Raw genomic sequence first — 17200 nt, 5'->3', positions numbered from 1 at the left:
TAGCTTAAGATATCAACTGCTCAGATTATTTAGACACCAAGATTTCATCCATTAAATTAGTTTCTTGAAAAATGCTTGCATCGTAGGATATAAAAACTCAATAATTATTTTAAAAGTTATTGATATGTTCCTTTTTTATCATTGTGGAATTTTATTTTTTAATTTAAAAACTCAATTTTGAAAATAATGATAAAAAAAAATTATGTTCTGTAATTGTGTATGTATTAAAGTTCAGGAAAATATCATTTTAGTGCAGAAATTTCCTGTAACAAACTATTCTCCTACCTTGAAAAGAAAACCAGTTTTTTGATCCAAAAAGGCTGAGCCTCATGCTCAGAGGGTTAAAAGTCCTCTATATTCCAATAAATTTTTACCTGAATAAAAGAATTTTTGTCAAAATGTTCATTATTAAACATAGAAATGGTCTGTGTGACAAAAGTTTTTCCTTAATTTTTGTTTTTAACTCATTAATTTAATTTTAACTATTACAATTTTAGTATCAGTTTCACCAAATTTTATGTATATTTGGAAGCAATCATTTTAAAACTTTTGTACATTTTTCTTCTACGTGATTTTTAAAATTGACTATTAGACAGTTTATATCTTAAATTAATTGATAGGCATTTCAACAGGTGTTAACTTGTTACGTTAACTCAAAGCATTTTATTAAAAAAGTAATGATTCTGCTTTTTAACCACTTTAAAATTGCTCTTATTTATCTTTTTTTGCTTATTCACATTTCTTGTTATTTTTTGTCTTACCCATAATCCTGCCTTCTTTAGTTCAATAATGATTCATGAAAGTTATGCACTCTAAAGCTGTGTGAAACTTTTACTTACACAAAGATTTACATGTGTATTTGTTGTATGATTATTATATGCAGCTAATAAATACTATGGCAGAGGCTATTTTGCTTACTTTATGTAATGAAATTTAAATGTATTGTCCACAATTGCTTATACTTTTGCCCCATTGTGAAACTAGTTGCACAATACTATGTTCAGTTGAAGAATCTTTGGCTGCTGTTTGAATCAGTTGTGCCTTCACTCCTTTCCCTCAGCTACCTGAATTAACACTCCCTGATTTAATATGTCCTTGCAGTGTTTTTTTTTTTTTTTTGAAAGATGAAGTCGCATTTGAACTAAAGGGTGATTAAGACTTTCGATTTGAATTTATGCAGACATTACTGTTGGTTGTGTATGTTCCAACATGTTGTGCAACAGAAGGACATCACTAAAAGTTTACTGCAACATTTTAATCAATTTGCCTTCCTGAACTTTGTTAATGTTTCCAAATGCCATTGACCTTTAAATTTAGGTAAAGAGCTCCAGCGAACCAAAAAGTGACTTTTTGCATTTCCAATTACTTTCAACTATGCGCCACTTTCAGAAACAGAATAAATGAATTTTAGCTAATTTTGTCATCATCTGTTTATTATCTTTTATTGGACAATTTTAGCCTCCTAACTAGTGAAAAACGAGCAAATCCTTTTTGTAACACAAACAACTACATACCACACCCAATTCTATTTTTTTATTACCTTAATTATGTTTTAATGACCTGCATTTATTAACTGTTCCTAACACAGTCATAGTAATTTTTCTTAATTTCGTCTTTTTTTAGGGTATGCCTGGTTCTTCCGGGCCATCTGGATCTCCTGGAGATCGTGGGGAACGTGGAGAGAGAGGTATACAGGGCCCTATGGGACAACAAGGTCCTCGAGGGTTACCTGGTCCTATGGGAGAATCTGGGCCAAAAGGTCCCAAAGGTGATATTGGACATACTGGAGAGAAAGGACACAGAGGAATTCTTGGATTACAGGGGCTTCCTGGACCTGTAGTATGTTAATTTTTCCTCCATACTAAACTATTAAATTTCTTTGATAATAAACCTTTATGTATGTTTTCTAAAATGTATGATGTCCACTTAATTTTTTTTTCTATTTCTTTCTTTAAAATGCCAGTATATATCTTTAATAGGGCCCACCTGGTGACAAAGGTATGACTGGTGATCCTGGACCACCTGGAATGAAGGTAAAAAATTTATCATTTTCAACTTTTATTTAAATGTAGTTTATTTTCATAGAATATCACATTCTTCAAACAAAAATGAAGCTTTAAAACAACAGTAAAATGATCAAACGTCATTAGTATTAAAAACAAAGAAATTCTCTATGCTTTAAACCTGGCACTAAACCTTTATTTGCTAGCATGCCATTAGCAACTGAATATTTTTCGATAATAAGTAACAAAGTTTGACTCTAGAGTAACAGATGTTGATTGAAGGGAAACCGAGTCTGTAACTAGTACTGCAATTGACAAATGGTATTTTAGTTCCAAAAAGCAGCCATTGGGCAAAAATGAATATTTAAAAGAAGGAGAGCATTTCTGATGTAATGATTTTTGGATCAATTTCTTATTTTTTTGAATTTTAATTTGATGATATTAGAACCATTAAAACCTTATGCATGTTCTCCAACATTTGAGGCTTATATGAAATTTTTTTCTAGTGGAAGTGAAGTAAAACAGAAATTTTTAACCCAGATATAATTTTTGCAATACTTTTAACCAAATTTTGGTCTCTATCTGACCTCTTTATACATGTTTAAATATTTAATATTGTTGCTGATAAAAATACTTATAATGCTAATTTATTAAGACAGTAATATATAACCTTAGCTACCATTATGAAAAGCATTTTTGGAACTACAGAAAATCCATTGTTGTTAGAGGGTGAACTTATGACAACCTTATTTTAAGTTTATATCGTTATTTGTTTATAATAAATATGCTTCAGTGTTTCAGTTCGCGCATTTTTGTATAATTTTGTTCACCAAAATGCTTTTACACTTACTCTGTTGACATTTTAAAAATTGTGCTTATATTTTGTGAAAATAGTAGTGAGCAATTAGTTACGCAAATACTTTTAAAACTGTAACTTTATGTCCTTCTCTAGGCAAAAAGATAAGTGATTACATTCATAACTTAAAGAACTCTGTAACATTTTTTCTTAATTGCTGTCAAAATTTGAATATTTAATTTCCTTCCATATTATTTTATTTTCTCCAACTTAATGCTGGATCACAATTTTTAATAAAAAACTAATTGTCTAGAGTTCATAATGGCAGAATACCAGTAAGTTTAGCCACTTAATGTTGCAAACTATTTAATTCAAAATTATAATTACTTCCAATAAAAAACTGCAATAAAGCTTTGAAAAAAAATTATAAATTCATTTGTATATCAAATTAATGCTGTCTCATGCATGAGAATTTCAGGTTTGTAATTTTATTTTAAATAAGTGTAACTTAAAAGCAAGTGTATCTTCAATTGAATTTATCTTAGACAGTAGGCTTCCAATCAAATAAAACAGTAGGCTTCCAACCAAATAAAAGAATCATAAGTATGGTAGAAGATTGTTTTTATATAAGAGGTGATAAAATTTTCAATTTCAATTATCAGCCACCGTAGCACGAGAAATATGTCAATGTTATGTGTGTGTGTTTTTAACAATGCATCTTTTGAAATCATCAAATTAATAGGAACATTGAGTGGAAAAAGGTGATATGATAAAAAAAGGTTTTTGTATTTGCAATAATGCAACAAATGTACATAAATGCTAGAACATGTGACAAATAAATGTAACAGTGTGAGGATATTAGAACATTTCAAATCTGTTACATTTTAATTTTTTTATGTTAAATTTGCCCTTAAATTTGAACTGTACATAGTATTCTTTTAACACTTTTCCAAATAGAAAAGTTTTAGAAAATAAAATAAATAATGACATTAACTTGTATATACGTATAAGTAATGAATTATAAAAATTATCAAATTTTTCTAGAGAGTACTCCTTTAACAAGGAAGGAAAATTTGACAATACATTGTAACACCAAGTAATAGCAAATAAGTAAATCTAAAAATTAGAAAACACATAAGCTATGATTGTATCTGCTTAAAAGGCAAACTTTTATTGGTCCCACTCTTGCATTTGGCAGAAAAGTTTAGTCTCCAACCAAAAAATTGGTGGTAGTCTATTGCATAACTAGCTTTTGGCATCAAAGATGACATTATAGCTACCTTGCATGTCCAGAGCTTGCTGTAAGCAGATCATATGTGAAGGACACTTAAATTTCAACCATTAGTTTATTTTTAAAAACTAAATAAAGATGATTAAAAGCATACATTTTTCCACTCTGTTTGCACCCCTATTAAGGGCCATTCTTGCCACATCTAATTTGTGCATAGATTTGCATGTGAACAAAGTTCCTTTTACAAGTAGTTTCCTACCATTTGCATTTGCACAAGAATGATTCCCCTGTTTGATTTCAGTTTAAGGTATCTTAATTGTCTGCTGCTCAAATGTGTTTTAATTGTTATTCGTGTAATTACATATAAATATAAGACAATCAATTGGTCTATTGATAATACTTTTAAAATTGAAGTTTATTTGTTACTAATCTATTAAAATTATGATTCTGGTAAAAAATTGTTCTTAAATTAAATAATAATTCTCTCATTAAATTGAATACTAACTTATTTTTCTTGCAGGAAGGTTACTAGTGTTAATTTCAGAATTAGGTCGAACTAACGTTTAGTGAGAGGATTGTTATACATTTGTATTTCGTTAATGCATTTCTCTTTTCTTTTAGGGTCCTCCTGGTCCTAAAGGACCCATTGGTAATCCTGGAAATTCTGGACCTCCAGGAATGTTAGGAATACCAGGACCTAGAGGACCTACCGGTGAATCTGGAAGAGATGGAACTCCTGGTCTAACTGGGCCTCCAGGGCCACCTGGTCCTCCTGGTTCCGGATTTCAATATGACATGGCAGCATTAGCTGCTCTTATGGGGCAAGGACAAGTAAAGGTGAGTTTTAGTTATAGAATTATTGTTTTTGTGTTATTTGTTTTGCCATTGTTAAAAAAATTTTTTTAAAGTATTCCTGTTACTTGATAATTTTTATGTTGCCTTATATCATATGAAGAACCTAATAGTTACTTGCAACTTTAATAACTGTATTAATATCAATTTTTTATTCTGAATTTAAATCTTGCCGATATTAGTAACATTTATAGCTTATCAGTATTATTTTCTTACAAAATTTCTTTGCAAATTAAGCACTTATTACATTTCTTTTGTTAATGATTGAATTTCAACTTTTAAAAATTTTATTATGATTATATTCCATTTAGGGCTCTCCTAATAATGTAGTGTAGTGACACTGCAAATAGTATAATACCTTCAATTTGTTGTTAAAAAGGAACCATGAATTTTTTTCTAACTTACTACTTTTTGTTCTGAAAATAAATTTATAAGTTGTTACCCAATCTACCTGTAAAGTGCAAAAATTGGTTTGTAAGTTAGATTTTTTGCGTACTATTTTATTATCTACAAACCTGTTCAAAATATTATGTAAACAGAATTCTAATACTAATGAACGTAATATGTTCTTTATCTTGCAATTTTTAAAATTCTGTTCTAGAACTTTTCCATAGTCGGAACTATATCTGTAGAAAAAAAATATGTGTTCAAAACTGTTGTTCTGAATTAACCCAATTTTAAGTTAGTTGTATTGAATAACCACTTTATTAAATTCTAAAAACTTCCATCAATATTTTATATATTGTTGCAGCGTATCCTTTTATTTTTCATAATTCATTTTAATTCAATAAATTAAGGGACCAGATCCAATACTGGGTGATGAACCAAACCTACTGTCGGCTGCTCCAGAAGAAAAGAAACGTTTAATATTCCAGTTCTATGAAAAATTGGTAAGAGACTATGCAGATTCTAGAAAGCCAACAGGAACTAAAGACTCACCTGCTAAATCCTGTAAACATTTATCAGAGGCTCAACCAAATCTTTCTAGTGGTATGATGTACATCTTGGAATATCTAAAAGTGTAGTGTGTAATTTTACTTTGTTTCTCAAAATATTTTTTTTTTAGGTATGTATTGGATTGATCCAAATGAAGGTACTATCAAAGATTCCATTGAAGTATTTTGTAACATGAATACAAAAGAAACATGCATAATCCCTAATCCTGAAGAAGTAAGTAAACTTAATTTTCTTTATAAAAGTTACATTTTCTTTGCTGAGCAATTGTTTATAAAATTTTCAGAAGTAAAATGATTTTCATACAATTTTATTTTGTTTTTGTATTGTATATTGTATAATATTGAAAACCTTTATCCTTATAAATGATGACTGCTATATTACAGGGTTTGTAGTTGTTCTAATATTCCTAATCTTTGTATGTTCAGAGCATCTTTTCTACTAATACTGCAGACTTTTAAAAAAAGATTTAAAAATCGAAATTTTCGGATTTTTGATCCAAATTCTTTTTGTTTTCATTAATAATGCTAGTAGAGTTCGCAAAATTCAATTGTTTCAATTTAAGGACATACTATTAATTATATACGTGCTGTTCTTAAAAAATGGAAGTAGTACCGAGAACAGAATTTAAATCACTCTGACTCAAATAAGAGCTACACAAATTCAAACTAACCACTAAGTGCTTTGAGCAAATGTAAGTTTACTCTAAGAAACACCATCACCATTGAGCTTCATTAATTTTCAATGCTTACTTTCACAAACATTAACGTTCACATTCTTACTGTATTTTAAAAGTGAATATTTTAAGATACACCTGTTGATCAGTGAAATAAAAAGGTTGAATGGCATGTTGTGATGAAGTTCATACAAGACAATCTTGTTGCTGCCAAGGAAGGCACTGATTTAAGGGTTACTGGTTGATAATGGTAAAATTGAAAAAATAATGGTAAATTTAAAAACTCCTCTGCTATTGAAATTGAAGGCAGCTAAAAGTTTATGAGTTAAATTAACTTAGGAAAATAACAAAAATATTTTCATTTTTGTTTGTTTTGCACTATTTAAAAATGTATATTATTTTATATTTAATTTACCCTTTTCTGTCCAATTTTCTAGAACTAGAGCCTGGAAAAAAATTGAATGACAGTTCAAAAAGTTTGCCTGCAAATACCATAATTGCTCTCTATTTAAATATTTAAATTTGTCAATTTTTTATAATGGAAATTGTTAGGGATGAGTTAAAGATATTTGATGTTATTAACCATTTAAAATTATCTGAAAAAGTGTGGACTTATGGATATTGAAGAGAACTGTTTCTTCTTAATGATAATAGCTATTATATAAAATTTGAAAAATTAACTGCATTAATACTGCATGTTCTTTAGGTAAATAATTGCATTTGTTTCATCCTAGTTTCTCTATTAATTATTACTCCCAAAATAAGTTTTTTTTTGTTCATTCTATTATTATTCTTTATTTAATTATAAAATTATCCAAGTTTTGAAATAATTTATTCAGTAAATTATAAAGTCAATACAGTTGTTGTCATCAAACAGTATTGGAACTATTTAAAAGAGAAGTTTACTGAAACAAACACTTTTCAAATAATTTTTACTTTAATATTTTAATGTAAAATTAATATTTTATTTTCATTTATGCATTTCTTTTGCTGAATATGATTATTTAATTCAAAAAAACAGCTAAAAGGAATAAATTATTCAAATAAAATGATTGACCTCTTGGTTGCATTTAAAGTAATTTCTTTACTTTCTTAAAATAATTCTCCCTTTTTCTTTAGTACAGTTATATTTTATGAATGCAAGTTATTAAGCATTTTTTTCATAAAGTTGTTATTACATAATATACAACACTATAAATGTTACAGATTCCGAAAGGTGTGCATATTAAAGGTCGAGGGCAGAAAACTTGGTTTAGTGAAATGGAATCAGGTTCTCTGGTAAGTTTTGCATCAGTTTCCCATTTCAATTTATTTAGTTTCAATTTCAATTATTTTAAATAGAAATATCGATGATGTTACTGTAATAATTTTTTCAGCTTCAGGCTATATTTCAACTAATTATTTTTTTCATTTCTTCTAGTTTCATTATAAAATTGATCATGCACAATTAACATTCCTTCAACTTCTGAGTGAAAGTGCATCACAAAATGTTACCTATCATTGCCGAAACTCAATTGCCTATTATGATGCTAAACAAAAATTCCTAAAAAGAGCTGTGAAGCTGATGGCCTACAATGATGTAGAACTTACTGCAGATGGGAATCCAAGATTTGTCTACAATGCTTTATTTGATGGATGCCAGGTAATTAAATGAATATTTTTTCTTTTTTTTTTTCATAAATATTCATTTTTCATTTCAAATCTTTGAGATGAATAGTTCAGCAGCAATGTTCACCTGATATGAAGCATGCTTAGTTACTCTGTCATAATCAACTTATTTATCTTTTATGACTTAATTATTAACTTTAACTAGAATTCTGATCAATTTGTATACTAGGGGAGATTTCTGTGCTTTTTCTTTTCCTTATAGTTCAGATGCTGATTAGTTTAACTTACGAAAGAAATTTGTATCAATGCTAGATTCAGTATTTCTCTTGTCTTTTGGGTTGGGTGCAGAATTTCAAGGTTATGAAATTAAACATAAACTGCAAATGTAAACTGACATACATGAGAATATCAGATTTATGCCAGCCATTAAATAAAATTTTTATTTCTGCAAATAGATTAGAAGTGTTTCATCAAAACAATTAAATAAAACCTTGAATAGTTAATCTAATGGTGATAAAGAATTAATAGAAATATTGGTTAGATGGTTAATAGAATTAGTAAGGAATCTTCTCATTCAATTGAATGGTTAATAATAGGGAAGCATGAGAGATTTATAGAATTAAAACAAACTATTCATTACATGAAAACTATAATATTCAATAACAAGCTTAGAAAATGGAATCCAAATAAAGTAATCATAGAATTAGAATCTTTATAAGCGAATTTCATGGATCCTTCTAAGCAACGATTTGACTATCAAAAAATTTTGTTGATCATAAAACATGTTTCTTGGTTCAACAAAACATAATCTTGTTGGATTATTTGCCATATTCACTTGACTGTGTTTCACCTGATTTTTCTGTATTATGCAAATTAAGTCTGAGTTAAAAAGAATACCAAATCCTTCTGATACCATTTAACAGAACTTTCTGATTGAAAGCTCTTAAACAGAAAAGTATAACTTATAATACTCCATGCATTTGTTTTTGGCAATAGAAGATTCAGAAGGAGTAGGAAATGGTACATAATAGACAACTTTAAAATTTGTTAGTTCTTTTTAATTACTGTCCCATTATTCAATAACCTAACCTTATATAATGATGTGGATTTAATGAAGTACCTTCTTATTTTCTATATCAGATTCACCTGAGAGCATTGACATACTGGAAGCATTAGTTGAAAAAATAACATTATAAATTAGCGAAGTTAGCTAGATGATAAACTTTAATTTTCTTCCCATCTTCATATCCTACTTCATTACATTAACATAGTTAAGCTTCGATAGTATTGTTATATGTGTAATACAAATTTTTTCACTTATATTATTATTTTTTCCATAATCTCACTCATCTTTAATTTTTAAATTTTCTTCTAATTTTGATTATTTTATTGCTCAAAATGTATACTTCTACATATTTAGAACAACACTTAAAAGATAAGTTGAGTTTTAAAAAGAAATATTCCTATTAAAGGCAAATAAGTACTAAATTAAAAATTATTGATGTATCAGAATGTAATTGATGTATAAGAATGAATAGAATTAAAAATTATTGACTATCATACATTTGTATACATTTTATTAATAATATGGTTCTTTATTCTAGATACGTGGTAATGAATGGTCCTATACAACTCTAACATATTCAACGGATAAACCTCAAAGACTGCCAATTGTTGACATAGCACCTAGAGATGTAGGCTTAAAAAATCAAGAATTTGGCATTACAATTGGTCAAGCCTGTTTTGTTTAATTTATAAAAGTTTTGGTTTAGCATTTTGGAATATTTAAAATGTGATAAAAGAAAAAGATTTTCAGCTGCTGCATTTTACATGAACTATGATAAGCGACATGTGTTTTGATGAAACATAACAAAACTTGTTATTTACATTCTGCAGACTTACTAATCACTGTTGTATTTTACATCATTCATTAACTTAACAGCCCATTATAAAAACGTCTTTGTAAAAGTTTATATTTTTGAATTTTACAAAATAATGTTTCACTGCCATTTTGTTTTTAGAGATATTTCTGGTTTATTAAAAGTTTTCCTTTTTATGTGGTTGTCATTCTTTTACATTTAATTCTTATTTTATTTACTTACAACTCATTTGTAAAAATTTGTAATATAATTGAAAAGTAATATATTAGTTTAATTAAATGAAATCATTGAGTTGAGATAATAAGTTTTGATATTAGCTTTATTTATTTTCGTAAGTTTTATTAGAGAAACAAGCACACTACATGAAGGCATTGGTAAATATATCATATTCATGAAGAACTAAATTGCCCTTTATATGCATTACATAAAGAGATTAAAATAAAGGCTTAAGACAAGAGAAAACATTATACGTATTTCTCTTAAAGTGGATTAAGTCATTTTTAATTATAGATATTTAACTGAATGGAAAGTTTTTGTAAAGTTAATTCCTTGTTGAATTAATAATTCTGAGTTTTGCAGAATTTGTACAAAGTAGAGTGCATTTTCCACCAAATACAATTTTCACCCTTTAAGAGTTATGCAAATGAATACTATTGCATGATATTTTTACTCCATGTATTGATTTGTTAATAAATATTTTGATAAGCCAATTTTTACTGCAACAAAAAAAGCAAAAATTAAGTATAAAATATCTTAGTTTTTATGCCACTGTAGTTTTAAAGAAATATAAAAATATTTTGGGAATTTTTTTTCAGCAAATAAAGGGAACAAATCAAAATCTTGAAATAAGTGAAAGAGTTGTAAAAATGGTTTATTCTAAAGCAGCATGAAGTAAAATTGCAGCTATGCTGCGCCTTTAAACTGTTATACTGTACTGTTTGGCGCAGCATGTCCTTATTTGGTTTTTGTACCATTAAACCCTACATTCAATCAGCTAGCAGCTTTTTTTTTTAATTAAGTTTTTATAAATTGCCGAACTAACTTTGCATAGAAAATTTTATTTAGAATGTAAAACTGCGTTATCAATTGATTGCTACAGAAGTATTTGCTGATAGCTGTAGAAGGACAATGCTTTTTTTCATGCCAATTTTTTAAAAAAGGATGCTTATATTTAAAAATATATTTAAATTTTTTCCGGCTCTTAAAACTTTGTGTCGATAATTTTAACTAGTGCAAGTAGGCTAGAATAACAGGCTTTTGCATGCTACACACCATATTCAAAAGGATTAAGCTTCAATCTTATTTTTTCATGGAATTTCTTTAGTTTTTAAAAAAATTTTTGATTGTAGAATTTAAATTATACTAAAAATATTTTTCAAAATATTAATATGCTAGAAATATATAAATTTAATAGCTCATAAATATGTATTTTTTTAAAAAATATTTATTTAATATTTTGCTCATGCTGGCATGACAGATGGATCAGACTCACGAGCTTTAGTATGTTAAAAGTCCTTAAAAGAAGTTAACTATTAGCAAAACATTTTTTAATGATTCAAGTTCGTTAAATATGTTGCATAACTGTCAAATATAATGTAATTCACTATTTTAAATTCATATCAGATAAAAAATACTAAAAATTCTAAGAATAAAAAAAATTTATATATAGCGCTGCCAACTGCTAAACCTTATGCAAAAAAAATTTTATAGAGTGGTAGATAATTAAAAATAAACCTTTTGGAAATTTTGCTACCAATTGAAATACTTAATTATGAGATAACTGAAAGAAGAGGCTTTTCATATGATTTTTTAATCATTTGAATGAAGTGGTGTGGAAAAAAACTAAAAGATAAATTTATAATACAGTAGGACATACATAAAAACATTAACTTTGGTACAATAAAAGAAATTTTTACAAGAAGAATAGAAAATTGACGGCTTTGAATAAAAGTAATAATAAAAAATATCAGTATCAATAGAATTGGGGGAAAAACGTGTATGTGTCATTTTCCGGTAAGTGTGACATTTGGGTTCCCTGCCTTTATTTATTTTACTTTCAATGATTTGTTTCTTAAAAAAACTATCAAGGCCTTCCAGTTAAAAAATATAAATTAATTATATCATAGGTATTATGAGAAAAACTCAATTTGAATATGTAAAATTTTACCTTTGCACCGTGTCCAAACCCTTATAGTCAGATATCCAATGTAAGTTATCATTGGAAATGTAAAGCACAATAATTTATATTATGCTTATTTTTGAAGCTATGTATCAATACTACTAAAAATATTTTTCCCCTTTGTCTTTTGATATTTTATATTCATAGTCTTGATAGTCTTTTGATTAATTGTCACTACTCTATCTAGTGTTTTACAAAAAGTGTAGTTGTTGGCAGATCTGTAAGGATTGAGAATTGAAAAGCATAACCGTAAATGTTGCTGTTCACCTCAATGTGGTCCTCTTCATTATTTTACCTAGAGATTCCTGCACTCACTTAATTCTTCAAGTCTTAACTTCTCCTAGTTATGTTATGAAGTAGTGTGCAGAGACTTGAGCAGGCTTAGGGTGAAGCATCAAAATTTGAAAACAACGTAAGAAAAATATATGGAGTGTTAAGAGGTATTAATAAATGTTCATGCTTTTCAACACCAATTTTGTGTCCTTTATCATCATCATCTATATTCATCTAGTTCGCTGTCTGCTCTCAAGATGCTCAAAAGTGTTTTTCTATTAATTACTCTCTTGTGCCACTTTAGACCCTATACCTTTGCTGTCACTACTCGGAACTTTTTCTGTCATGAGTTGCTATGCAATTGTTATAATGTACCGAGCCTCCCCTAAAAATTTGTTGCAATGTTTTTGAGACAACCTGTATTATAGATGTTATAAATATAGAAGAAGATTAATCTCCTGAGGCGCTAGCTTTAAATTATGTATTATGTAAAGCAGTTTAAAAAAATTTGTCCTCTTAATGTAAATTTCACTTTTTGCATATTTCGCCATATCTCGAAAGTTTTTTAATTAAAAAATCTTCTCATACAATTATAAAATTCATTCAGCCAAATATTATTCCATACAAGAACAACTTTTAGTGAGTATTTTTTATTAGTTTATTTTATAATAGTCGAAAAAATTTTGAACTTTAAAGTATACAAGTTTTATATAATTTTGAAGAATGTAGTTATACATTATAAAATACAAAATTTTAACAAAATCGGTCGAATCAGCCTTTTTCAAAATTCGATCGATTTCTCTCATATTTTGCATTTCACCATTTAAAATTACATTATTTAAAATGATGTGAAAAATTTTATACCTTATGATTCAAATTTTTTTCGCATATTATTAAACAAAACAACAAAAAAAAATTATAAATATATGCTGAAAGTTGTATTTTGTATAGAATTATTCCTGGAGAAACGAATTTTATAACTGTGCGCAGAAATTTTTTAATTTGCTTAAGAATTTCTCGACATATGGCGAAACATCTAAAACGCAAAATTAACAGTAAGGGGTCCGCTCTTCTCAGATTGCGTCTACCCCCTATGTTTAGGGGTTCAGAAATCCGGATCCATCGAAAAAAGGGCATGTTTATTTAGAGAAAGTACGTTTTTGTCTCTGATTTCGTAACTTAAAAGATCGTCTGCGCTACGAAATTAGCATATTTGAGGTCACCCCCTCAAACCATTATGATTGAGTACTAACTAAAACGTAAAGATCTGACCATTAGATCAAAAGTTATTAAGAGTGGTCCGTCTTTTATTTTGCGCACTGTACATTATGATCATAATAATTGAAATATTGTATTGTATTGAGATATGAAAAAATTTGAATTATTAGTTGTGTAACTACGCAATAAGTCAAATATATAAAACATAACTTTATTCCTAAACTTTCACCTCCTGAGACTCAATGTCAAAGGTATTTAATGTTCTATATAATGTTATCACTTTAGAAATAATTTTTCAACCCATTAATGCCCTGCCGCCAAAAGTGGTCTATATATATGGAAGGGCCATGGGGGCTCAGGGGATAGAGCTCTCGTCTCACACTGAGTTGATCCGGGTTCGAATCCCAGAGATGGCAGGTCAATACGAATTCCGCACCCTGCTTGCACTGAGCGAAATGTTGACATAAAATATTATCTTTTGTAGACGAATCATTGGTTACAGTCCTTTTGCCGTCAGGCTTATCATTGGAGGTTTTTGTTGTTATTCCTCTCCGTATAACACAAATTCGGGTTAGTTTCATCTAAAAGTCCTCCAGGAGGATACATTTCTTCCAATATTTGATCCAGAAGTTCTCTTGTCTTCTACGCTGAGTTCAAAATAATTAGGTAAATTCAAAATCAGGTCGGCTGTTCAAAGTCGGTTATAAATATAAATATGTGGAGAATAGAGTTGCAGTGGTTAAGGAGATAGAGCGTGAAGACGAACCAGATTCGAATCCCGGCGGTGTCTTGTTGATACGAATTCTGCTTCTGCCTCTCACTGATCACAGTGCTGACGTAAAATATCTTCAGAGGTAGAGGAATCATGGGCTTGAACCCCCTTGCCCTCAGACTAACCGTGGGAGGCTTTCGTGGTTCTTCTTTCCATTTAACGCAAATGTGGGTTGGTTCCATCAAAAATCCTCCGCGAAAGTTAGTTCGTCCCAATGCTTGATCTAGGAACTACCTTGTCTTCTGGGTTGGGTTCAAAATGACAAGACTACGGAGTTAAACATTGATAGTCGTAAATTCAAATCGGGTAGCTTATTTAACTCCGGTTATAAAATAAAGTATATATGAAGAACAACTGTATGAAAAAAAGTGGTTGAGTGCATTTGTTCATACCAAAGAGATATTTCTTTCAGTTACCTACCACTTTAGCTTAAAAAATTTTTGAACAAAAGAAATTCTAATAATTAAACACTTGCGCTAAAACTTTTTTTCTTATTTGAAAAAAAATTAACCCTTCTTTTTAAAGGACACAAAGCACAAATAGATTAAGATTCGTTTTTCTACTTATATGATTTCACAAAGCAATTGTCTAGGTAAAAATATAATAGGTCTTACCATCGTCAATCGGAGTTCTCAATTACAATGAAAAAGGTAAGAAATTCAACTCAAAGAACTTTTTGGAGAGACTTATGACATGTTTATCTTATTTGAACTAAGTGGAAGGAATACTAATATGTAGAAACTCGCGTTATATTCTCCAACACACGAAAAGTGCTGAAAATGAAAATGTATCTTTTTTATGTAATAATGAAAAATAACTAAAAAGTTAATTAAGATAAATAATTTGATTTTTTTTTAAATTTATTGCATTTATTACTTTCTTTATCCTAAGCTTTATTATTTCAAAGTAAAAATCACTTTTTTTGCTATTATTAAAAGCTCAGATCTGAGGAGGATGAACGCGTTTTTTCCAGACTCATTATATTTTTCAAATGGGAAAGAGAAATATTTCAGCTATCTATTACGAACCTGCTGTTTATTGTCTTTTCACCCATTATGTGATGGACTTATATACCCAATATGTGATGGAAGAAATATAGTACTATATGAAATATGTATTGAAAATGTGGCTTATATTGCTCCAAGCCTTTCATGTTTAAAAGTTTTTGCTACTTAATAAAACTAAAAACAAAAGTTTTGTCAAAGTAATCTGAATTCTCTTTTCCGAATGAGTACAGATTTTGAAAATAAATAACTTAATTAATTTAAATAAATTAATTAATTTAAATAAATCAAGAAAATAAGNGATGAAATAAATAAATAAATTAATTAATTAAAATAAAATAATTAACTATTATAAATAAATAATTAATTAATAAAAATAAATAATTAGATAATAAAAATAAATAAATACATTTTTGGAGTTTGGGTATAAAATTTCTTTAAGCTACAGTGGTTGCCAAATGTTTTCGTAACATAAAACTTAAACTGTTAAATCTTATTACATAATTTAAAATCAAGATAAAATGTTTTACGTATGAAGTGCTTTAGCGGTAACTAACTCTTGGCGAGTGTAATATTTTCTAAAAAATAAAAATGTATTAATTTTCATTTAGTATGTTTTCTGCAAAATCATTTATATTCCATTAGTTTCTTAATATGTTATATTTCAAAATTTACGCTACTCTCTCACTCTCTCATAGTTTTAGTAGATCATTTTTAAAATGATCCACTCGAATAATTACTTTTGCACTTAGTAATAGCATACTAACTTTTCATACTGCATAGTTACTTTGCATTTTCGGATTTTTTTTTTTCTAAAGGTGAAGCAGAATTGAATTTATAACTACTTTGTCTACCAGAAATATAAATGATTCAAACGTCTACATTAGAACAATTTGTAATAAACTAACACAGCTCATTGCACTAAGCCTAAACAAATTAGAAAAAGATCATAAAATTACTCAATCAGCATAAATTTGTTTTGCCTTATTGTAGCTCTGTAAGTTCAGCGAACAGCCAGAGAAAAATCAGGCTAAATGAATGAACAATTATACATTCTTTAATTAGCCTAAAGGTATATGAGCTTATTATAACGAACCTAAAAACTACTAGGCTATAGAAAATACAAAAGACTTTTCTAATTGGCCAGGCACTTTACAATATTACTGTAACTTTTGGGCCGTTATTTTTGAGAGTAGAAAATGCCCATTTGGAAAGTACTGGCTCCGAGGCTTTTAAGGTTTAGCGTCTGAATAAATTTAAAAATATTGGCAAAGGTTGCAATTAGTGTGTTTTGAACATTTGATGAAAATATCCAATATATATTATATATTTGAATTTGATGAAATATCTAAATGCAATAATGAATATTGAAATCGTAAAATAAATAAATAAATTACTTTTTATCTCCAAATGGGCTTATTCCACTTTCAAAAATAACGGGTCATTTGTAAAGATGCGTATTTTACAATTAGCCTATAACATTTCTTACACTATTTAAAATAAAACGATTGTATGAAAAGTTTAAAGTGATTGTGTTTAAATATGTTTCATTTTTTTTGCAAGATTTACTTTGTTTTTAGACATCTTAAACCTTTATAGATTTTTAAACATCTTTCAACGGGAGTTCTACAATAGCATCAAAAATGTTTTACATGGTAGAGCAGTTTATCTGCTGACAAGCGTGTGACACCAATTTTTTCATAGAACCCCGACTCAAAGCTATTTATAACTACTTTGAACTTGATTCCTCAATA

General features: G+C 28.3%; 1 protein-coding gene across 2 annotated transcripts in view; it reads left to right on the top strand.

The window, feature by feature from the left end:
* LOC107455416 (collagen alpha-1(II) chain) overlaps positions 1–10176 on the top strand; it is a 68959-nt gene extending 58783 nt beyond the window's left edge. For both annotated transcript variants that reach the window (XM_043042178.2, XM_071187992.1), the window contains 8 exons: positions 1624–1839; positions 1980–2033; positions 4652–4867; positions 5680–5872; positions 5949–6052; positions 7719–7790; positions 7933–8154; positions 9725–10176. In XM_043042178.2, coding sequence (XP_042898112.1) covers positions 1624–1839; positions 1980–2033; positions 4652–4867; positions 5680–5872; positions 5949–6052; positions 7719–7790; positions 7933–8154; positions 9725–9871 — 1224 coding nt within the window. In that variant the 3' untranslated portion in view covers positions 9872–10176. The remainder of the gene's footprint in view (positions 1–1623; positions 1840–1979; positions 2034–4651; positions 4868–5679; positions 5873–5948; positions 6053–7718; positions 7791–7932; positions 8155–9724) is intronic.
* Positions 10177–17200: the final 7024 nt, after the last annotated feature.

This window comes from Parasteatoda tepidariorum, chromosome X2 (assembly GCF_043381705.1).
Source record: "Parasteatoda tepidariorum isolate YZ-2023 chromosome X2, CAS_Ptep_4.0, whole genome shotgun sequence".
Lineage (NCBI taxonomy): Eukaryota > Metazoa > Arthropoda > Arachnida > Araneae > Theridiidae > Parasteatoda > Parasteatoda tepidariorum.
The sequence above is the reverse complement of the archived record's forward strand: the minus strand, read 5'-3'. Positions and strand labels throughout refer to the sequence as shown.